The sequence below is a fragment of the Leptonotus elevatus genome, chromosome 1 (assembly GCF_054856555.1).
Source record: "Leptonotus elevatus isolate MCC_2025b chromosome 1, RoL_Lele_1.0, whole genome shotgun sequence".
Classification (NCBI taxonomy): Eukaryota; Metazoa; Chordata; class Actinopteri; order Syngnathiformes; family Syngnathidae; genus Leptonotus; species Leptonotus elevatus.
This window is the reverse complement of record NC_141239.1, coordinates 7,896,193-7,920,684: the sequence shown is the minus strand read 5'-3', so window position 1 is coordinate 7,920,684 and position 24,492 is coordinate 7,896,193. Positions and strand designations below refer to the sequence as shown.

The 24,492-nt window shown below is 37.1% G+C and overlaps 1 protein-coding gene across 2 annotated transcripts; it reads right to left on the bottom strand.

The window, feature by feature from the left end:
- Nucleotides 1-367: 367 nt before the first annotated feature.
- On the bottom strand, nt 368-13,813 carry pif1 (PIF1 5'-to-3' DNA helicase homolog (S. cerevisiae)). Of its 2 annotated transcripts, XM_086083015.1 has the most exons (13): nt 13,761-13,813; nt 12,337-12,893; nt 11,001-11,124; nt 10,425-10,550; nt 8,820-8,973; nt 8,604-8,718; nt 7,541-7,647; nt 7,313-7,452; nt 5,971-6,077; nt 5,772-5,859; nt 4,341-4,489; nt 2,334-2,525; nt 368-558 (listed from the first exon to the last, which is right to left on the bottom strand). In XM_086083015.1, exons 2-13 carry the CDS (start codon nt 12,883-12,885, stop codon nt 502-504), a joined length of 1,908 nt encoding a protein of 635 aa, XP_085939141.1. In that variant the 5' UTR covers nt 12,886-12,893; nt 13,761-13,813; the 3' UTR covers nt 368-501. The 2 variants fall into 2 exon arrangements, 1 of the variants encoding a protein (XP_085939141.1); XR_015095813.1 differs by lacking the exon at nt 368-558 and having other exon boundaries at nt 2,391-2,525; nt 4,341-4,508.
- Nucleotides 13,814-24,492: the final 10,679 nt, after the last annotated feature.

The window sequence follows — 24,492 nt, the reverse complement described above, 5'->3', positions numbered from 1 at the left end:
CTATAAAAGTGCGTCAAGTACTGTCGTAATTAGATCTCCTAACCATCTCAGGTTTCATATTCATCCTTCGAGAAAGGGAGAAAAAACAAATGCAAATAAAATAAATAAATAAAAAATAGCTGGCGAATGCACCAGTTTGGGAAAATCCAAAAGGCATTCTATGAAAAGAAAAAAAGGAATTGATCCTCACCACAAATGTATGCACACATTATATAGGCAACATATTAATACATAAAATAAAATGATCTATTAGTACATAAAATACAATTAAATAATTTTCAAATCTCAGACAAAATTGCAAAATAGTTAACTAAAAAAAAAACTTTATTTAATTTAAAAAAAATCACAATAAATAAAGGCAGGTAAAATGTCAAGGTTTAAAAAAACGTAACATTACTGAACACATGATGGCAGTATGACTGCAAGTTTCTCAAGTGACAGATTGTGGCAATAGTGCAATAAAGGATGTAATGATGCATAAACATGCAGATGGTGAAGAGATTATTCTCGCCAGAAGTTGTCTTTGTTGCTTCTGTCAGCATATTCATCTATGACAGTCTGTAGACACAAAAAAATACATGATTTTCTTTTAATCTACAGAGAACAAAGTGTCATTGCCATGTTTGTATCTTAAAGATTTAACTTCACATAGTGAACATTTTACACACCATAGAGAAAAGTGCTGGTAACAAGTTGCTGAATTTTAATATTTAAAAATAAATAAATAAAAAGAAAATCAAGTTGCCTATATAAAATGAGTTTTCAAAATTGTGAAAATTCGGCGTTTCCTCTCAGAAACACTGTGAGTATGTCCATTGAATGCGCTTGTAGCACACCCTGAAAATAAATAAGTAAATCGATTGTTTTTTAAACTAGATGCAACTTCCTCCTTTCCTACACAACTACATTTTTGAACAACGGAAATATATCTGTGGCTGTAATATATCCCAGCAGATTGTCACGGGGATTTTCCACGCCGCAACAATAAGGCACTCTAGAGCAGCCACGCCAGCACGAAGCCTCTTTCCACACGCTGGCGTCCAACTTTTTTTCTTTTTTATTGAACTGTGCTCTTTTGCCTTTTCTTTGTGATGTACACACACTCACAGCAGACGAGACGATCTAAAGCCAGTGAAATATTTTAAGGGGAAATCAAACCCCCCCCCCCATTTTTCTTGTCAATGTGCAGCCCCACTAGTCTAAATATGGTATTCTGGTTAATATTGTGTTAGTGGACTAAGAGTTAAGCAGCAAAATCCAGTCGTTTTTATCAATATCAGAAGGCGGCCATTTTAACACTTGCTGTCAAGTGAAAAGGAAATCACAGTTGCTCAGGTCTCAGGTAACAACCAATCACAGCTCAGCTTCAGAAAACAGGTGAGCTGTGATTGGTCGTTGCCTGGGCCCCGAGCAACTGTGATGTCATCCTCAGTCGACAGCAAGTGGCAAAATGGCCGCCCTCTGAGATGGATAAAAACGGTTGGATTTTGCTGCATACCTCATATTCCACAAATGTAATATTAATCAGAATATCATGCTTAGACTAGTGCGGTCACATATAACATATTATTGTCAAGAAATGTTTAAGGTTGATTTCCCCCTTTAAAGGGAAGATGCATTTTTGAAATGTAGGTATGCGCCAAATACTGCTGATGCAAACAAAGGCGCTGAAGTTAATGCTATATCTCCACTGCTAGTTCTCAGCCTTTTCAGCTATTATATCCAAATACGTATAATGTATTTAGAAACAAAGCTCTCAATTCACATTAACTCATTCACTGCCATTGACGGCTATAGACAACAAAAATTCATTTGAACTATTTCTATTAGTTGAATTTTTTTTCTTCACTTTTGTTAACAAGAGTATGAAAACCTAGAATTTTTGGGGGGAGTTAACTAGTGAAGTCATGCGATTAATTTCGATGACAAATTTGAATCGCCTGACCCCTGCATTTTTAATAATCTTTTCTTTTTTAAATATTTTTTAAGAAGAAAAGATTAACTTATTCACTGCCATAAATACATTAAAAAAAAAAGATTATTAAAAATTAGGGGCAAGAGGCGGTTATCTTTTTTCTTGTAATTAATCGCATGACTTCACTAGTTAACTCGGGATTAATCAAAAATTTTGTATCTGTTCTAAATGTACAATAATTAAAATTCTAGGTTTTTATACTCTTGTTAACAAAAGTAGAAACCAAATGTTAAACTAACAGAAATTGTTCAAATTAATTTTTGACGTCTGTAGCCGTCATTGGCAGTAAACGAGTCAAGGTTAAAAAGTATATTACTCCATTAACTGAATTACAATAAACGTGGCTTTCTTTCCCCACCTGCATCAGCAGCCTCTCCTTCCTCAGCTTCTTGTAGAAGACGAGAACGTCTGGGTCTGCTCGGACCACGTGGGGGTTGAAGTCCATGACCCTCAGGCCCTCCAAACTCCGAGCCCGAGACAAGGCCACGTAAGCCTGGCCACTCTCAAACACACGCGCCAGAGAGATTTCCACGCAGTCTAACGTCATGCCCTGAAATAAATGAAGGAACACTCATTAGGTGGATTGTTAACGCAATTATCGACTGGGTGGAGCCCTTTGCCCTGTCAACTTGTCTTCTTCTGCTCGCCACTCCCCAGCAATCTCATTTCCTCTCAAGGGATACATGTACTGTATGCTTTACTTTGCTTTTCTTTGGTGTAGATTAAACATTGCTGACACGGAGGTAGTGACAGATGAACTCAATTACCTTGAGGCCTATCCCTCTCCCTTTTTATTATTTTTTTTTTTTTAGGTCTCAAACCAATTGTACTACATTCTGAGGTCAGGATATTGGAACGTGCCAGCGAGACAGCAGAGTGATTTGTGACAAGCTCACTCGTGAGCAATAGCTATTGCCACCATAGTATCTATTCTAGGGCAAAAATAAATAAATAATGCAGATATTAACGAGCGAGCCGAAATTGGACAGGATGCACACAAAACTGTACTGCAGTTGCTAAATCCTCGAGAGCAGTGCTCACTTACTCGCTTGGGTCTGTTTGTTTGTGTTAGACTGCCCCTCGGTGGCCAAGGTGGGCACACCAGAAAGAGCAGCACAATTAATTGAATTGGAGCATTAAATCATTTAAACATTTTTACCCTCTATTTAATTAGATTAATATATTACTCTTTAAGTAAAAAAATACAGAGTGCTATTTTACTTTCCATTTGAGCAAAAACACATTAGCTACAAGCATTTTTGGGGAAGGCGAGAATGGTTTAAAGAAAAAGTTAACCCAAAGATTTTATTTACAATAATATGTTGTATACGCCCCCATTAGCTTAAACATTCTGGTTAATATTGCGTAAATCGCGGCTCGTCTGTTTTCTGAGTTTGTGACTTGTCATGTGACTCACAAGCTGAGCCATGATTGGTCGTTAGCTGAGCCCTGGGCAACTGTGATGTGATTTTTGGTTGACAGTATGGTGGCAAAATGGCCGCCCGCTGAGATAGATAAAAAACGAGTGGATTTTGTTGCTTTATTCCACCAACACAATATTAATTGGAATATTGTGGGTCTGCAATTTTTGGGTTGACTTTAATTCAATTCATTTCAATGTGAAAAATTACATTTGAAAGACAGTGATAGTCATGGAACCGATTAAACTCTGATCTCAAGGAATGTCGACTTTAGAAAAAAAAAAATGGGCCTCTTATAGTATTTGATTCATTTCCTGAATGGTCATTCAAGGCCATTTTATTCAATGTATATCGCTCTGGAGGTTTGAAAACGCTGTTTGACGTCAAGGTGACTATCAGTTTCTCTTTCATGACACTGTTGGATGGATTGGTGACGTCTCATTCTTTCATCATTACTGGGAAAGAACGCATGAAAAGTTAAAGGCCGAGTTTACGACCCCTCTCGAGGGCAATTTGCCACGTCTTGACTTTTATGTCCTGTGATGTATGTTTTTGGGGCTATTCAGCCAGTGGATTATAACTAGGTTCATTTTTATTCATTACACCCTTCCCAGTAGTTTTGCATTCATTAAAATTTTTGACTTGACAGGCAGACATGACGTTCAGATCTAATTTATGCTCCTGCTGCCCGTGTGAGAAACATCTTGCCCTTGAATCAAAGTGATTAAGCTTTAGGTCAGAAAGGAAAGGATTTTGGCAGCGCAGACGGGATTAGACAGAAAAAAAGGAATATAAATAGTTTAGGGGGGTTTTTTTGTAAATCAAATCATTTCAATAGATATGCATCAGGAGAAAAGCAAATGGCCAAGTTGCACTGTCATCCAATCCATTAAGACAACATGAGGTCATTCCTTCGTCATTTATGTATACAATTAGGAGCCCACCTGGCTTTTGTGGATGGAGATGGCCCAGGCCAGTTTGAGTGGCAGCTGCTGTCGGCTCAGGTAGATCCCGCCCCCGGATTTAAACATCCAGCGTTCAGGCTTCATCACCTCAGTGACGCCGCCGCACAGGAAGCGCACGCGTGGGAGCCCTGAGTGGGGGAAAAAAATCTAACATTGCATGAATCAGCCGTTTCTCAAATGAGCAGTTTCAAGCTGGTGTGTAATTTTAAAATAAAATATGCAGTATACGTTTCAATTTGGAACGTTGAAAACACAGGGCTAAGCAAATTCATTACACAACCTGTCTTTGCACAGCATCATGCAAAGTTTTCTGTGCTCTTTCATTTTTAGTGAGCTCTCAGTGTTTGAACAATTTCAAAAGGAAGGGCAGACTTTGAAACTGAATTCATCTTTTTTTTTTTCTTAGAAGGAGATTTGAATTTCAAGGGATGAAAATATTAATACTTTAGCTTTAAAAATATGTTCAGTGATGGACCCTCAGCATGTGTTGTTGATACCATTACTGTACTTAACTGTTGTCAAATAGCAATTTGGCAGAGATATCAATAATATCACCACCTCTCAAGAACATTCTGGATATTTTATAACAAAACACACACCACCAAAAAGACTCCAAACAATGCTAATGTTAATAAATAGTAATTTAAAAAAACCAACTGATTGAAACGTATTTATATGTTTTTTTTAAATGTTTTTTTATGCTAAAGCATACAGAAGGCTTTGATACAGCTGCTGGCATGAAGAGGTCACTCAAAGCAATGGGTGTTATTACAAAAAACGACCAGCAGGTGGCAGCAGAGTGTACGAGATCAGCCAGCTCATGTTTTCAACAGGTTTGTGAATAATGATGAAACCTAGCTCATTTCTAATGCTAATTGCGGCAAAATGGAAACAGATACAAATATACTTTTTTTTCCTCATGAAAGAAGAGACTCTAATCTTTCTTTTGGTAAGTTTCATGTTTTTATAGCAATAGAACAGAATATTCTGTGGACCTTGCAAAATCAGTCAAAATCCAGTAAAACAGCCGGGGAATGAAGGGGGTTGCTTCAGTGGAAAATGACTGGGAGTTAATGAGTTAAAAAAAAATCCATTGTAATAGATTTGATAGCTTGAGAGTGTGAAAGGTCTTTTTTTTTTTAATTATGCAGATTGCGTTTTCTTTAAATTGTTAGGATATGATTTATTTATTCTGTATCTAAAAACAACAACAAAGGAAATTATAAATGACTGAAGTCCCATTTCCAGCTGGAAATTGTGATTATTATTTAAAATCTACCCATTCCTTAGTACAACATTTTCAAATTGACCGGTGAGGCACCACAGATAAAACGTTCCCAAATACATTTAGAAGATGACCTCTTAATGTCCTCAGCTAAGCTTGCAATAATAAAATAAGTCTGCGCTAACCGTGTTTTCCAGGCTCAAACGCCACCACAACCCCTCGGGCTCCGTTCACCAGGCCTCGAGTGACATCCAGGTTCTTTGTCAGCATGACCTAGAAGATCAAGACAACATTACAACAACATTGCATTAATTGAGAACAACTTCAATTATAGGCTGGCCTGATGACAATTTTTTGTGGAATGCGTGTCAAACTCATACAGACCTGCGCTCCCACTTTAAGATGAAGCAGTCTACTGACAGGGCTGTGGGCGTCAATCGTCCTCACCAAGGCCGGATCGCTGTCGACAGCCTCAAACACTCGCGTTGATCCTGATGAACGAGAAGGCATATATGAATGCCGTTCTCAAATGCAACCCAACTTCCAAAGTTCAAATACACCAAAAGTTGAATACTGTGGTGCGTTCAGATAGGACATGAATTACTTTCGCAACCATGCTCATAACATTTGTAATTCAAATCATCTTTCTTTATTGAAATAAATGAAATTGTAATTAATCTCTTCCAGCCACCATGCAAAAAAATAATTATTATTGAGAAAAATAGCATGCAATAAATTTAAATAGAATGTAAAGTATTAATATTTTTTTCCCATCATGATTAATTGCAATTTGGTGTCTAGTCTTTGTAGCATAATACAGTCACGCAGACAAATGAAGAAAACTACTGTAAATCACTTGGTAATCTGTAGTAATATTGCGTTTTTGCAGAGGATAAAGAATATATGCACCTGAGGATTGCTATATTGTCTTTCACATCTCTTTGAATTAGTATTTCGTTTAGTGCTTTGACACGCATGCATAACTCAATTTGTTAAGGGTATTCAGCTTTTGGGTGAACTATTAGGATTAACACTGGGCGTGTCTAGTCCATTTATGGCACCCCAAAAATTAGACAGATAAGCTTTTATTTCTTCTATATCTTTATTTTTATTTTTATTTTTTTAAACAAGCTAGAGACGTGTTAAAACCACACAGTACTTGTTAGAAATGTAATACTTTATCAACAAAAATACAGTACCCTCATTTGTCTAAAAATGTTTTGATCGACCTGATCACTCCTAATTTCTACTACTCAATATTGACACCTTATCATTATTACCTCATTTCTGTTATTGTTTTTGTTGCTACGTAGGAGTTAGCTGACGTTTTTCTAGCTAGCAAACGTGACAGGAAGTCAGATAGTATCACTGCTCATTTTTAACTGAAATGAGAAAAGCACACCTGCTAGCGTCTTAATATTGAAGTTAGGATGCTACTTACTAGCGAACTGACAACCGTCTGGATGTCTAATATCAATAAAGCTCCTATTTTATGTGCGTACCATTTTTGGCGCGGTAAGATGTGAATCACCCAACACCCCCTTGACGACCAAATGCCCACTGTCGTCTGTCGATAACTTTGTGAGGGTAGTGTTCTTAAAAGTAAAACAAACCATTAAATTGGTGCAACTGACATGGCACACATGTTACAAGGTGCCAATTTTCACCCGAATCCCAACAAAAAGCTGCCAAAGATGTGAGCAAGCGAGAGGGAAAGGAGTCATACCTGGAAGCTGCTGTAGCTTATTGTCATTGGTAAGCTCCACATCGTCCTTGTGTGTGCACAATCTGGTTGCTACGATACCGTCCCTGTCGATCTGACGGTAGGCGCTTTCAAGCAATTGATTTGTGACCTCCTCGGTCGCCCTGTTGCCGGAGTTGATCAAGTCATTTGGCCGAAGAAATTTTTTTTTGTATTGGAGGCCGTTTGGAGGAGATCGGATTACAAAATTACCTTCCCACCCTTACTGCCTGGAGGAGGGAGATGAAGATCTGATCCGTTTGCCGCCGCACCTCTGTAAGCTCCAAATTGACCTGGATGACTTTACGCCAACATCTGGCCTAATGAATAAAAAGAGGTAACGTATTAGATCAGCTGATCAAGAACATGTAGACTCGTAATCTGGATGCCTTGAAACATTGTTTACATTGATATAGATATATAGATAGCTATATATTAGGGGTGTGAATTGCCTAGTACCTGGCGATTCGATTCGTATCACGATTCATAGGTCACGATTCGATTCGATACCGATTAATCCCGATGTGAATCTGTAAATTGATTATTGCGCAAATTATTATTTTTTAACTCAAATTTAGAAAATACTAATCAGTAAACTTGTACCCTGCAAGATTTGTATGAAAATGTATTTATTTATCTGAAAATTCTGGTTTCAGTCTGTTTCATGTTTGAACAGCACTTAATATTCTTCCATATATATATATACATATACATATATATATAGATAATATATTATATATATATATATATATATATAGATATATAAATATATATATTATATATATATATATATAATATATATATATAAATATATAATATATAAATATATATTATATATATAGATATATAGATATATAAATATATATAATAAATATATATATATATAAATATATATATATATATATATATATATATATATATATATAATATATATATATATCTATATCGAGAGAGAGAGAGATCTATAGTTTGCTTTGCTTAAAGATGCTAGTAAAACGACAGCAACTGTGTAGTCTTGTAGTTTTGAGTGTAGCAAACAAAAAAGAGCAGCTATGCATTTAGATTATCAATCCATATTGATCTCAAGTATCAATAAGGATGAAATTGCTTCAAAAATATACGACTCCCGTCGTTCAGGTGAAACTTTCTGTATGTTTTGTTTGAATGATCTTTTGAAAGAAAGGACTAGAAGCCCCCGAGCCGGATTAGTGCAATTTTGAAATATGTCTTTCGACACATCAACATATAGAAACCATCTTCATTGGCGTCACCTTACCTGGAAACAAAACTTGGCCTTTTCCTTTCCCTTAGAAACAGGAGGCAGCTGAAGGAAATCGCCACAAATAATGAGCTGGATACCCCCGAAAGGTTCTGTGGACCTCCTCACTGTCCTGTCCATAGAGAGAAAATCGTTTGTGGATACTAAAAAAAAAAGGAATTTGCTAATCACAGTAATTACATGTTGTTGTTCATTTAGATCTATGGATCTTACCTGGCCACACTCTCCAGCTTGTCAAAGAAAGCAGCGTCCACCATGGAGATCTCGTCGATGACAAGGTGTCTGCAGCTGGTCCAGTGCTGGAGCACCCCGGGCCTCTGGGCCAGCTCGATACACTGCTCCAGTTGGGCTGAGCCAGAGCCAATGCCTGGATGCACGGCAGGAGTGCAGGGTATGTAGTTTATAGTTGGTAAGAGGGACACAGGGGAAGGTAGAACAAACTAATTGTCACTGTGTGAAGATAATTGATTGGAAATAAAGATCTAGGATGAAGGAAAGCACTCCAAAATGACATCGATTGTCACACAGTGCAACTTTGAGGAGCGCTTAACTTTATTCATCTTGATCAACAGTACAGTTTTAAAGAAATGCAGTACACAATGAATTTTGTGAAAAATTGGGACAAACGCATCCTCTGAAAAAGTCACCCATTCGTACATAAAATGCTGCTTTGGCACCACCTGGTGAAATCTTAGTGCCTAGAAACTATGTTGAACTGAGTGGATGAATGTCATTTAGTCAGGCCATAGCCTTGTCTAATAGGAAAAAAAGTGCTTTGACGACATCTTGTAGCATCTATCTCAATAGGCAATTACAAACATTTTGGGTGGGCGTGAATAACTTGCAGATTTTCGCTACTCACGACAGGGTTCGACCATTTTGTTTCATCTGCTACATGGTAAAAGCCCTTCTCTGATTGGCTGAAAAGCTTCAGATAAATAATATCCACCACAATCAGCTTGTACGGGCAGAAATGGGTTCTCTAAGTTGACACATCGAAACGCCACTGTGGCAGCAGAAGAGATCGTGTACTTTAGTAATTGTTTTGTCAGGAATTTATATACTGTAGGCAGTTGAAGGGCTCATTCCATCATTATTAAGGGTGTGCCCCAAAAAAAAAAAAAATCTCATTTAGTACGATTCAGAATCGATTTTAAATGTCCCAAAAATCGATTTTATTTAAAGTATTTTATACTGTCTTGCCTTTGTCTGTGTGTGCCTTTATTTGCAGCGCTGTTCATGTTGTACCCGATTTGGCCACTTAGGGGCAGTGTGGTTCCACGCAGTCTAATAAACTGTTAGGTTGTAGCCACAGTAGAGAGTAGAAGGAAAAAGTCACGATCAAGTTATTCCAATAAAAGTTGTTTTTTTGCAGCGTGGAGCCGTTCTTTTGAGTGATAAAAGTGCTGCGAGTAGCGCGCTAATTAGCATTAGCGAGTCAGACTGGAGTAGATCATTACGATTCCTTGCACATCTATAGATTGAAGCGAAAATCCTTGTCAATCAAATCATTTTAATATAAAAAAATCACCCTTAATCAAAAATCGATTCTGAATCGAATCACAGGCCCAAAAATCGGAATCGAATCGTGAGACATTCAAAGATTCCCACCCCTAATTATTATCATTATTTTTTAGAAATTTACACAAAGATGGCAGCCACTTGTGACGTTACTAATTGGTTTATGTGTCAAACTAACTTTTTGTGCAGCTCTTGGATTGTCCCAGTGTCCCTAATGAAGTGTCCGGTACGCCTCAATAAAGATACAACCCTCAGCAAAGCTCTCAGTTCAGAAAGATGAAATTCAAACTAACTGACCGGCAAAGTTATGTAGTGTTGTTCCTCCAATGTGACATGCGGCCACTCCGGTGCTGGCGGTAGCATAGGTGCTCTTTGGAGGAAGTGACCCAATTATTCTCTTCAGTAGGAAGGACTTCCCCGTACCTGAAAGAGCAGTCAGAAGGAGCAAAATTTAAAAAAAAGCTAGTGGTTATCACGTCTGCTTCTCAATCTGAGGGTCAGGGCTCAAATCTCTGTGCCAGCCTTCCTATGTGCCATTTGTAGGGATGTAACGATAAAGGCGATATCATGATATTAAAAATATTTAATTTGTGCAGTTCTAGCACCCTCTGGTGGTTAGTTTATTAGTGCAGTTTAATATTAATTAGGAATGTTTTGGCCAAAGCAATGGTTCTCGCTCCCATAAATCAGTCATACCAGCAGACTAACTTCTCCACGGGTGAATTGTGAATAATTTGCTGCCTATATGTACCCTGTGATTGGCTGGCAACAAGTCCATAAAGGGCGTAGCTCCCATCTTCATTGACGGGATGTAATATTTAATAGAGCGCGAATTCGATTTGTAAAACCTATAAAAGCCGCACATATTCATACCTGCACTGCCTGTGAAGAAGACGTTCTTCCCACTCAGCACAGCACTGAGGACGGCAGCCTGTCCTTTGTTCAGCTTACGAGTTGGCAGAGACAGGACGGGTTTCTTGCTGGGGTTGGCTTTCACCTAAAATAACCACGAAAAAAATATATTACCAGCTTAGATAGTAAAAATGTGAGCATTCCCAAAATAATTATAGTTAAAGATGAAGACCCTTTTTATTCTCATCTGCGTGCCTACATAAATGTTGTGCTCTACTTTTAACCCATCGCAGTAGTGAACAGAGCTTGTGTTGGCAGCTTTCCATTCATCCATTTAGTGCGGGGTATGCAACCTACAGCTCTGGAGCCACATGGCTCTTTAGTCCCTGTCCTTTTATTTATTTAAAATTACTAGACATTTTTTAAACATATTTACTTGTAATTTTTGGATAAAATATTATTTTAATGAATCGTTAAAAATAATAATAATTAAATATTTAAAAAATGTCAGAGTCCACATTTTAAAGTTGTCAGAAAAAGAGAGACGAAGGGTAAATTAATAGGTTTTTTAAAATGACCTAAAAATGTCCAAAAAGGAAGAGGAAAACCAGAAAATTACCATAAAATTGCAAAAAATGTCAAAGAATAAAAAGGCAGGAAAGAATTGCCAAAAAAGTCAGAAAATGTATTTTTAAAAAGGAAAAGGCAGAAAATAATGTGTTTAAAATGTAACTATAAAATCTCCAAAAACAAAAGAAGAAATCCCGAAAATTATAAATAAAATTTCCACAAAATTGAAAATAAATAAATCCAAAAACAGAAGACAAATGGTAAAAGAAAATGAATCTCAAATTATTGGATGCTTCATTTTTTTTCTATTATGGTGCAGCTCTAATTAGCTCATGGGTAATGTTTCCTTCATCACAATGTTCAAATGTTTTGTGGCTCCAGACTGATTTTTTGTTATTTATTTGGCCTGAAATGGCAGTAAAGGTCGTTGACCCCTGATTTAGTATTATTGTTTAGTAATAAAATTTTATTTTATTTCATTAATTTACTTTCAAAGAAGACCAAAGTTAAAATGTGTGTGTATATTTTAACACTTTTTTTCCCAAACAAAAATATATAATATCTTAAAAAATATAGAGTCAATTTTGGAAAAAGTTTTTTTTTTTAAATTCAGCGACGTCAAAATACCCTAAAACCAATAACATTTTCTTGCCACCAAAATGTGTGTTTACCAATGTTGTCTTTTTTTTATGAAGGATAACTAGATTTGAAGGATTTGTGCCTACTGTATCTTGCAGGCCACCCACAATGAGGCTGTACCGCAAAATACTGAAAAATATGTACTCACAGGGCTAAAGTTACAGTCACTCCTTGACCTTTTGACCTGCTGTCCCATGCCAGTGGTCCTATTAGTGCAGTCCGAAAGGCCTTTGGGTGGCGCATTCCTTCGAAGCTCATTGACCTTCTGAATGTCTTTTTGCTGAAGCGGGCTGATGGCCTCAAAGCTGCGAGGTAGGCCCGCTTTGAGTTTCTCCCGCACACTCAGAGTTTTGCCAGACAGCCCGGCGTTGTGTTTGATGCTGAGGGTCCTCAGGAAGAGGCTTAGCTGGTCAGGGGGGCAGTTGGAGATGAGCACCTGGATGTTTTCAGGGAGCAGTTTGAGAGTGCACTTCCCATCGCGGGCGAACTTGGTGAACAGTTTGAAGTCCTTCAGAGGATAATTTTGCGGCACTTTGCCGTCGTGGACGCGGAGGATGAGCTCGCGGAACTCATTGCGTCCCAGAAGAACAGAGGCTTTGCGGATGACCTGCCTCCGGGTGGCTTGTCCTGAGGCGTTCAGGTGCTCCGTCGTCACACAACACAGCAGTTCAGCTCCACTGTCCTCCTCTCCAGGCATTGCAGAAACTTTGCAGGAAAAAAAAAGTTATATTTGAAACACAGAACCTGTTCAAATAATGTTTTTATAGGCTTTACAAAATATACAGGTTGGTATCGGTCAGTGTTGCTCATTTTCGGGGTATGTTGTTAAGGCATGTCTACTTATTGTTAAAAAGTTGCTAAATCTGTGATGATGTCATTGTGTCATATGTACAACAGTGATCCTCAATGTGGTATGCTAAAGAATCACTCAATTAAATAAACTGAATAACGCTACAGTACCTCTTTATTTTTGAATCCAGGAAATTACATTTCTTAAACAAAACTTTTAAATACAACACATTTGCAGTTAATCTTTAAGTACTGCTTGTTTTCTCTTTCAAACATTTATTGAGGTACAGTTTTTATTGAACTTTTATGTGAAATACATTTAAATTTGAATTCAAGTATAATTGTTTACCCCTATATTTAAGCGCAGGGTTAATTTGAAAACTGCATGCCTCGTTTTCGATGAACACTTGGTTTTCCATCGGTAGTGTGTTTCACTGTGTTAACTTTCCCTACTACAACCCCTGAACAAAATACCCTCACGCATTGAAACTGTATACATTTATAACGTTTAACTCATCCTAACTCCGTTGTGTTCGTTACAAAAACAATTATTAATTTACCATATTTGTTATATATTTATTCATTATACCTGTCCTTTTGTATTTACGAAGGAGGTGTGATTGGTCGTGCAATCCGATGTACTGTATATGTTTACAACGTAATATTTCATGACGACGCGACACGAGCAGCCATGCTTCATCCAGTAACGTCAAATGCAACAACAAAACATAAATGTACAAAATCTTGCAATCAGTAGATGTATTGTTGGTAAAAAGTTTTTACCTACGGGTTGTCTTCTGCTGAACTCGCGGAAGGCCGATTTCAAATTGTCGGCGTGTGCGCTTTGAGCCAATCAAATAGGGAGGCTCTAGGCCAATCAGAACGAGGCGATTTAAACATGCAGCCAATGAGAATGTAAGAAAAGGGTGCCTCGTGACCTTGCCGACCAATTGTTGATAGGATGAGTGTGACGTCACAATATAAAGCCGTATTTACGGAAGTAGCCACAAGACGTCTTTTGTTTTTATCTAGGGCAAAACGTTATTTTATTTTCAATAAACACGCATACTATATAAAGCGGGGGCACACCGGATCCGCGTAGGTATAGTTACTTAAAGTTTAAGTTATGCGCTATCACTAGTGTTAAATAAACACACTATTCTAGTTTATTGTGTGAACGCTGAAATCTAGAGCATCCACATTTTCCATGAAAATAATTCCCAGTGTAATGATAATGAAAGGAGACGAACAAACCATTCCAACATCCAACAGCTCAGTTGGCATCTTGGGAACTATGCTTCACATTCCCAAAATGACAACACTCCCAAAAACATACCCCATGTTCCCACATTTTTTTAGTATTCCAAAATTCATAAATACTGTAAATGCAGATGTTTGGCATATTTACAACATTCTTCCACTTGTCTTGAATCAAACTGTTCAGCTCATTCAGGGAAAATGTAGATGATCTTTTTATATTTCTCCAATTGCTGCAATTTCAAAATAAAATTCCCCATTTCACAAACATTTGACAGATTTTTGTCCTTCCACATTTTTTGACCATTCCAGCTTCAATCTGTTGAGCTCATTCAAGACTCAGGTCCAATCATAACATTCACTAAACTCTCACATTTTGACAATAATATTACAAAATGAACACATATTATCCTACTCCTTCGACATTTCTCAACTGATTCAAACCATTACAACTTTAACACATTTTTTATCATTTCAACAATTCAATTAGTAATCCCACAGCATTTTAGTTGATTGTGAACTTTTTAGCACACACATGCAACTATTAATATTATGGTCATTTTGTCATTAACTATTGCTGGCGTACAAACGGATACATGTTAGTAAAACCATAATATTGTAATGACAATGACATATATCTAAAGCATAATCAGGTTGGTGTAGGAAACCCCACAAGTTGCAATTCCACTGTTGCAGTTCATTTTACCACCAGCTGGTGACTCCAGCGTGGGGTTTGTAAGGTGACTGCATGTGTATGATTAGTACAGATGGTGCATTTATAGTAAACAGTACACTGTTGAGCAAAACAGCACGTGACATTTCTACCTCTAAATCACAAGTTTTAATACTCTGTGTTACAAGTAAACAGACACCAATTATTACCCCTAGCAATATTAGATGGAAATGGAAAAATACACCTAATTAGTTTTACAGCCTGACTGCTTACGAAGAGAAAACTTGGACTTTTTTTCTTTCTTTCTTTCTTATTACTTTGAGCTCACAGCATCGATTGCAGTCGGCAATAACATGCACTCGAACACATTTTCATTATTTCTGAGAGAGTGGGAGGGTCTTTATTATTCCAATGGCATAGAATGAACCATATTCGCACATTTCCCCATCATTTCAACCACTCTAATCATTAGTGTACTATATTATGTATGCTGGTGCGTCTGTAGCGTCATTGTGAATAATGCTTATTTTTATGCAAGTTTTAACAGCGCATAAAAATCTCGATAATGACTCATAAGGAGAGTGTAGACCATGAACATCTGACAATGTCTTGCACTTAGGTAACTTTTTCCTGAACTCTATTGAAGCTTTCAGGCATAACTGACATAGACTAATATTCATACTCCATCACATGCTACAAGTCTCCCAGTCTTGTGGCTAATTTTCTGTCACTATTTAAGACAGGGGGAAACAGAAACGCACCAGTGCTAGGTATGCTTTGCTAGCTGCAACGCTAGTAGAAACACTGAGCTCCAATGACAGCATAAATTCTGGTATTTGTATCAATTTATTCCCAGCAGTCAATTTTCTTCATCTCTGGGCATTTCTCTCGGCTGCACCGCTTCCACGACACGTATGTGAATGTTAGATTTATTTATCTAATCGGATTTCAGCCTCTCTTTGTTTCCATGACAATCTAATCTGCCTTCAGAATCAATAGTGTTGGCCCATGTACAGTCATCTCCAAACGTTTTGGAACAGCAAGGTCAATTCTCTTGTTTTTTGTTGTATACTGAAGACATTTGGGTTTCAGATTGAAAGATAAATATGAGACAATTGAGAATTTTATCAGATTTTATTTCATGTATTTACATCTAGATGTGTTAAACAATTTAAGACAGCGCACCTTTGTTGGAAGACGCCCATTTTTCAAGTGAGCAAAGGTATTGGAACAGACATTATTAAATTAACTTAAAGTGAAAGGTGTTTAACTCCCAACCATTTTCACTGAAGCAACCCCCTTCGCTCCCCGCCGGTTTTTCTAGATTTTGACTGATTTGGCAAGGCCCACACAATATTGCTATAAAAACATGGAACCTACCAAAAGAAAGATTATAATCTCTTCTTTTATCAGGAAAAAAATTATATTTCTATCTGTTTCTGTTTTGCAGCAATTAGCATTAGAATATAAGTTTAATCATTATTCACAAATCTGTTTAAAACAGTGGGGAAAGAGCTTTTTTTCAACCTGGCCCTGGTTGATCTCATATACTCTGCTGCTACCTGCTGGACGTTTTTGTAGTAACTACCATTGCTTCAACCATTGTCTTCAGTTCAAAGTCTGCATCAAAGCCTTCTGTATGGTCTAGCATAAAAATAAAAAATAAACATGAAAAAAAATATACAAATGCGTTTTTGGGAGCAGGGTAATATTTAAAATAAAACGTATTAATGCATTTTTGGGAGCAAATGAGTTCATATTTGGTGGCATAAACCTTACATGCAATAACTGCATTAAACCTGCGACCCATTGACTTCACTAGACTGTTGCATTGTTCATGTCAAATGCTTTCAGGCCTTTACTGCGGCCTCCTTCAGTTCCTGTTTCTGGTTATTCGCTTAATTTATTCATGTCCGTTCCAATACTTTTGCTCACTTAAAAAGTGAGTGGCTTCAAACAGTTGTTTAACTCATCTAGATGTAAAGCTTTAATTCAGAATTTTGTCTGATATTCACCTTTTGATCTGAAACCCAATTATCTTCCGTATACAACAAAAACAAAGGAATTGGTGTTGCTGTTTCAATATTTTTGGAACAGACTGTAACTTGAGCTTGGACTGTTTCTCTAGTGAATCAGATTTCCACTCTGTACTCTCGATGACATCGCCATTTTTCTGTCCTCTGATTGGTTGGTCAGCACAAAACCTGCGACAGCCAACGTGGACGAGCCAAACGTCTGTAGTAGGGCTGTCAATTGGAAATTAATTGAAATTTATTAAAGCAATAAAAATGTACTCAGTGTGCAGCCAAACCAGGTGGAGTCACGGATGAGAAGATGAAAAAAAAATATGGACTATAAGAAGTTATACTTTCTGATTTACTTGCTTGAGTCCGTTTTAATTGTTTTGTTGTATTTTACAGGAGAATTGTTCCATTCAAGGCCCAAAGAAGCATTTGATTCTAAATATACTTTCTATTTGCTGATTTTACTTTAGTTCCAACATTTTACTCAGTTAAATATATCTGAAGAAAAAAAGTAGAAAAATGTGATTAATTGTGATTGATTATACTGTAGAAAAAAAAGGTCTGTCGCAATCTGCACACATATGCATTTAATAATCACATTTTTGGTGAATATGGCATTTTTCATTTACATTTGCCCTGCTTTGTCTTGTTAATAGATTAAAAGAAAAAAAAGCGTTATTGTTATATTGTCCAAATCCATTGTGTTGCAGAGATTGAAGTTAGATTTGCTGAGCGCATCTAAAAAGTCAGTCGTGACAAAACAAGAGTTATTTCTTTTATAGTGGAGAAGACACACACATTCTCAAATGCAATTTAACCTTTATATAACACAACGCTGCCCTCAAGCAAACACGTCAATTTCTTCAGTTTGTCTCGCGGAAGAAGTGACTGGTCGCGGTTAGCTGAGCGTGACTCACCGAACACACATACTGTTTACACATAAAAAAAAAAACGTACAATTTTGTGATTCCATGTCTGTAATTACAATGCAAATTTCCGATGCTAAAACAGCCTGACTGTAAAATATCTTTACAAATTGGCATGGCGCGACTGAAGTCACACACTCGGATTTGCAAATTCACACTCATTGGCGCTAAACCTCGCTGGTGTCATTTGTGCGCGCAAAACAGCCAAACGTCTAAATTGGGCTCATCTGAAACAGCACCCAGAAGACGTTAACAATGTGGACCGAAATATCGGCTCACAACTTCCAGACTATAATAAAAGGTCGCGTGACTCACCTTCAGGTGGCTCACGTATATGAGTATGACACTGGAAAAGGAAGCATCAAACTAATAGCATCTTTATGCTATTACATTAAAGGGAAGCGCATAGTCGACATTCAGCATGAGGAATAAGAGTTCAAACCCAAAACAGATCCCATTTGCATGGAAAACTATGTTGGTTAGTTATCAATAGAATGTTTGGAACACAGTGCTCACAGTGCACATGCAATGACAGTGAGTCAGGATCTTATTGAGGCTTTGTGTGTGTGCGTAGGAGGAGCCTTGAGACGCCGATGAAGAAACAAGCAGCTTTAAACCACTCTAATGGTCCGTCAACGTGCCAAGAAGATGGCAAGGTAGAGACTCATGCTGTATGCTTCCACTCTCTGCGCATTTGCATAAATGTCAGATTTTGAGAAGCGCTGTTGTGTCATGTACATATGCTTTGACCTTCTAAATATGTGCTTGATTAGGGAGTCGGCGAGACGAACATGACTCTAATGTCGTATTTGCACAATTTTTGCTGAGGCACCCGATGAGAAAAATGAATAGATGATTTTTGTGTTGAGAATATATTGAATTGGTTAACTAAAGAAAACTAAAATGCATACTATTTTCAAATATTATTCAACAGTTCAAATGATCAATAGAAAACGTTAAAAATTTGGAAAATGTCCATGTACAATCTTTCAGGGCATAACCTCCCTCGTTTGTTTGTTTGCTTTATTACGTATTGTATTAACTTAAAAAAAAAAATTTGGGGGGTGGGGGCTTTTTTTTTTGTATTTTTTTTAAATTTTCTGTTTTTCCAGAATATTTTTTTCAGTTTTAGATATTAATATTTAGAAAAACTGGAGGGAAAAATACTCAGAAAACAGGGGGGGAAATATATTTTAAAATACAGTTTTTTTAAATTTATTAAATAATTAATTTATTTATTTTTGTTACCTCTGAACTCCAGTGACTTGTTGCAGACTCGCTAATGACGGACACTTCCTGCATGCAATACACTTCCGTAGAAACTTCATGGTTATCTTACTAAAATCATGCCGATCATGCCGACATGTTCCTATACTTATCTTAACTGAGCCAGTTAAGTGATATAGTTGAAGGTATGTTGGAGGTATGCGGGAAAGTGTCCACCATTAGCGAGTCTGCAACAAGTCACTTGGAGTTCAGAGGTTAAAAAAAAAAAAAAAACTCAGAAAAGCAAAGCTGTTTTTTGGAATATTTTTTTCCTGCTTTTTTTAATAAACCTCCCCCCCCCCACCCCTATCAGATTTTTTTTCTGTTTTTCAGAGTACTTTTCCTTCTGTTTTTCTGAGAAAAAAAAGTCAGAAAAGCAGGAGGTTTTTTTTTTCAAGTGAATGCAATACGCTTCCGTACTTCTTTGACCCCAATTACAATTTTGCTGTTGTGACATCTGAGCTTAGAAAGACCTCACAAATATGAATAGTTGAATTTGTGAATAGTGAATTGCAACCAAGCTCGGGTCCAATATATAGAAAATGGATGAATAGATATGTATAAAATTGCGTCTTCCAATCCAATCCACTTTGTTTCTATAGCACATTTTTATAAACAAGCGCTTCCAAAGTGCTCTACATTGAGGTCCTCACACTATCATACACATGAAATCTTGTAAAACCAACTATAAGAATAAAAAACAGCCAATAAAATACTAAAATACAATGAGTAAAATAAAAAATAAATACAAAGACAAATTATAAATAAATAAATAAATAGAAAGGGAAGATGTCGTTGCTACTCTTTTTGGATCTCAGTGCGGCGTTTGATACAGTTGATCATACTATTAAACAGGCTTGAAACATAAATGCTACAGTCCTAAAATGGTGCATTTGGTGACGATTGGAAGTTTCAATCTGATCGAATGACCATGACATGCGGGGTCCCTCAAGTGTCCGTACTTGGACCCCTTCTGTTCAGTCTGTAAATGTTACCATTTGGCTCAAATGCTTTCGGAACGTCGTTGTTGGCTATCATGGCTATGCAGATGACACACAGCCAAACCAAAACAAAACTGCGTCATTGTCTTTAAGAACCAAAGTCCAAGTCTGAAATCTTGGGGTGCTGATAGACTCGGACCTTCTTGTGCTTTTGGTTATGTGAAGCACATGAAGTTGACTTGTGTATGAAATGCGCTGTATAAATATTATAACACTTCAGCAATTACAACGTACCGAAAGACGCACTTTTGACGTTTGTGTTTCACTCTTCATACTTATGACAACCGACTGTCCCTTGTGGAGATTTTGTCGGATGTGCGAAGCTTACGGTGTCACGCAAAGCTTCTCCTGTCACATCGAACCTTCTCATTAATGCTGATAGTCCATTCAAGCAAAAGGTGGTCTGTCAAAACGTTGAAAACACAAGTCGGCGACATAAATGACAATAATCTGTCTTTTGAGCAATCAGGAGGCAATGTTCAAATGAAGAAGGAAATGAAGAAGGAACTAAAATAATTGGTGAAGAAATCAACCCTCTTTGGCATCGTCTTTTGCCTTCTACTGTCATTTGATTTTCAACAAATCACTGGGATTTTCAACAAAAAACAACGGACGCCCACATAGGTCATCCAATCATCAAACGGAATGTTTTGATGATACCATTGTTGAAAACAAAAAACTTACTTTTACTAGAAGCCATTTTGGACAGATTAGACCTTCTTCCGCATCCAGAAAAGGCTCCATAGCTGTGTACTCGATCTTTCTAGAATCTAGTAAAATAGTTCAACTGAGAATATGCAGTCTCCTGGTTGTTATTAGTGGTATCGCGAGCATTCATGATAAAAACAACCGGTGAAACTTTACATACTCAGTATGCATACAGCATTAAAATTAATGTTTTTATGTTTTTGTGTTTTACTTCCCCTTTTGTTGTTTTCGTAAACATGAGCCGTCACACACAATGTCAAGTCTCGACGGCATCATTGTGACATTTTCCCGTAAAACGCTCCATCCAGCTTTAATAATAAGCCCTAAGCTCAAATAATAATAATAATAATAATGATAAATTCGTATTGAATTAGTGACAAGCCTTTCCGCAGAGTATCACAATGAGCAGACAGAATGACAAAGCAGCAGTCTGACTGTGTTATTTTACTGTTTTCCATTCATGTCAGTTAATTAGTTGCCCGGTGGCAGCTGGCCGCTCTGCAGACTCACTCCGCTCAACGGGGGAAAATGCTCTTAATTACGCAATCCAATTAGGAAGTGAATCTCATAACCTCGCAAGCTTATGAACTGTGTCTGGTGGAGGAAAGTGGAATTAAGCATGGGATTGTTTTCAAACTTTTTAATCATGGCAGTCGCAATGACGGCAGCCACCGGTAAACTAACCCTTCTGTCATTTGACTACGGCAGACTGATTGCATATCACTGTAAAACATGTTACTGTAAAATTTACAGTGGTTTGCTGGCAGCGGTGATCCAGTAAAGTACTGTCATTTTCTACAGTATGGTGCTGCATCTATAATAACACTATACTACTGTAAATTTATAAGGGCTGAACAAGGGTTTCGTTGGATCCGATTTAAAAAAAATTCTCGATTTGTTTTCGATTCACTTCAATTTAATCGGTATTGATTAATTATGGAACATCAATTCTTCTTAACTATTAAGGACATGATAAAAAAAAAACTCTACAAACATTAATTAAATTCCAAATAAAATTTTGCTGAGGCAGTAACTGGTTATGATTTAGTTTATTAATGAAAGTAACGGGTTATAATCACTTAAGTGTTACACAAACATTGACATTGACAAGGATGAGATGAAAATATTTTCATTTTTCAAATTCAATAACTGTAAATATGAATAAAAAAATATTCTGAATTGTCTTAAAGTGCAATTTAGGTCTTTCATAAATGTAGGAAAATACTTTTACATTCATGTAAACAGTACATTTCAAGAAAACACTAAGATACAAAAATGGCCTTTAAATTTCTTAATTTTCTTATGAATTTATGTGAAAAAGACATTGAAATTTAAAATAATCGATTCATGGTTTTAGGAATTGATATCAGGCTCGAAAATGAAAATCTATTCAATATTGATTATTCGATTTTTGAAACCATCTCTAAAATGTATATCCAGTTTATTTATTTATGTATTATTATGTATTTTTGATTACTAATTACAGTATTTTACTGTATCATCATAATTTACAGTATTTTTCTGGCAGTGGTGATACAGTAAAATATTTTTTAATGCTCAGCTAAAGTCCTTCTCTTCCAGCCTCTCCTCAGTGACTTCAGGTGTGCCCCAGGGCTCCGTCCCGGGCCCCCTGCTTTTCATCACGTTTAATTTTCCATGAATTTTATATTCTCTTCCATTGCTTTGCGGGTGACACCCATACCTTCAAAGCCATTCATAAAATTGCCCCTCCGCTCATCAGCTGTGGAACTGACATCCTTTTACATTCAGATCCAAACTCAAAACATATCTGTTAGTATTGTGTACTCACCTTAACATGTGCGCTGCATTTTTTTTTTTTATAAACATTTTAAGACTTTGAGGGTCTTGAAAGGAGCTTACAAATAAAATGTTGCATTATTATTATCCGTGTGAATTTTTTTTAGGACATACTGTGAAATGCTCAAATGTTGTTGTTAAACATTCTAGGAAGGTGATAAGCCCAGCGAGGTGGTTTAAAAAAGCAAAAGGCGCTACAGGGAATGTATGCTTTCCTCCTACATGTGTACACACGATTTCACACGAGGCTTTCACTCTTCAGTTGACGTTTTATAGCCTGCCACTGGGCTTGATGTTGGTCATCATCTTTTAGTGCTGACCTCCCACATATACTCCCACCCTGATATGGTTTCAGGACAGAACCTTCGGTGCGTGTGTCTTGACTTGTATTCTAGCCGTTTGCTCCATCTTGCGTAAAATGACTTTTCATTAGACCCAGTGAAATATGATGCGCCTTTGCCACCTACTCTTCATGAAGCGCAATCCTATATGTGTCCCACGCTTTGGAAAATGTTAATAATCTCATTTAGCCCATTAGCGGGAATCCAGGACATAATGTGATTTATTCCCCTGGCTGGCTCAGTATTCAGCAATTTTGTATACAGTAATTTGGCATAGCAGACTAATATTATTTGGGGATTCCACCAAGGGAAAGAGGAGATGGCAATATTACCTCTTGGTGTCATATTAACAATACATAAGGGGAATAAGTTGCTGCTGGCTACCTTTAATTTAACGCAAGACCCAGTGACTAGTACGCCTCTATAAAGACCGGTTTTAAATACGATCCACAATTAAGTCTTTTCTATTACACTAAACTGTCCACACAAAAAAAGTCAACCTGATTTAAAGTCATGATGTGATCATTTTGACATTAATTTAAAAATACTGATCATTGTATACTGGCATGCAATAAGGAAATCGTCTGTCATTGTCATGGCAACCCATAGTATGTGATTCCACCACCAAAGGGTGCGGTTTTAAGACGACATAATCTTTAGGTGACTTTTGATTGGCCACTCAGCACAAGATGACTGAAATGACAATGAGTGGACATCAATAAGAAAAGAAACCAGTTTAGGGCAAATGTGAAGAAACTCACCTCCCATGCACACAATGACACTTGCCTCTGGACAAGCCAAGTCAGGGGTTCGCAAACCTTTGGGTCGATGGGCGTCTTATGGGCGACAAATTATTCATGTCAGTTAAACAAGGGAATAAATATATTTCGTCTGGAAAAATCCTAATTTCTGAAAATCTGTCTGGATTTATTTCTGTCTTCCCTGGTGGTCTATTGGTTAGGATTTGGTGATTTCACTGGTTCGATTCCTGGTCAGGCAAAATTTCTTTACAATGTTGTCAAAATCTGGGTATCATTGCAAATAATAAGCTGTTTTCAATTCCCTTACCTGGAGAAATGAAGCTAAAGAACTGTTGGAAATTGGCTGTCACTCCCAGCCATTTTCACTGAAGCAACCCCCTTCGCTCCCGGCTGTTTTACTTGATTTTGACTGATTTTGCAAGGCCCACAGAATATTGTGTTCTATTGCTATAAAAACATGGAACCTACCAAAATAAAGATTACAGTATCTTCTTTCATCAGGAAAAAAAAGAAAGAAGTATATTTGTATGTGTTTCCGTTTTGTAGCAATTAGCATTAGGTTATAGCTAACTTTCCTCATTATTCACATACCTGTTGAAAACACTGGGGAAAAGAGCTTGTTGCAACATGGCCCTGGTTGATCTCTTACACTCTGCTGCCACCTGCTGGACGTTTTTTTTGTAATAATTACCATTGCTTTAAGTGACCTCTTCAGGTCAGAGGCTGCATCAAAGCTTTCT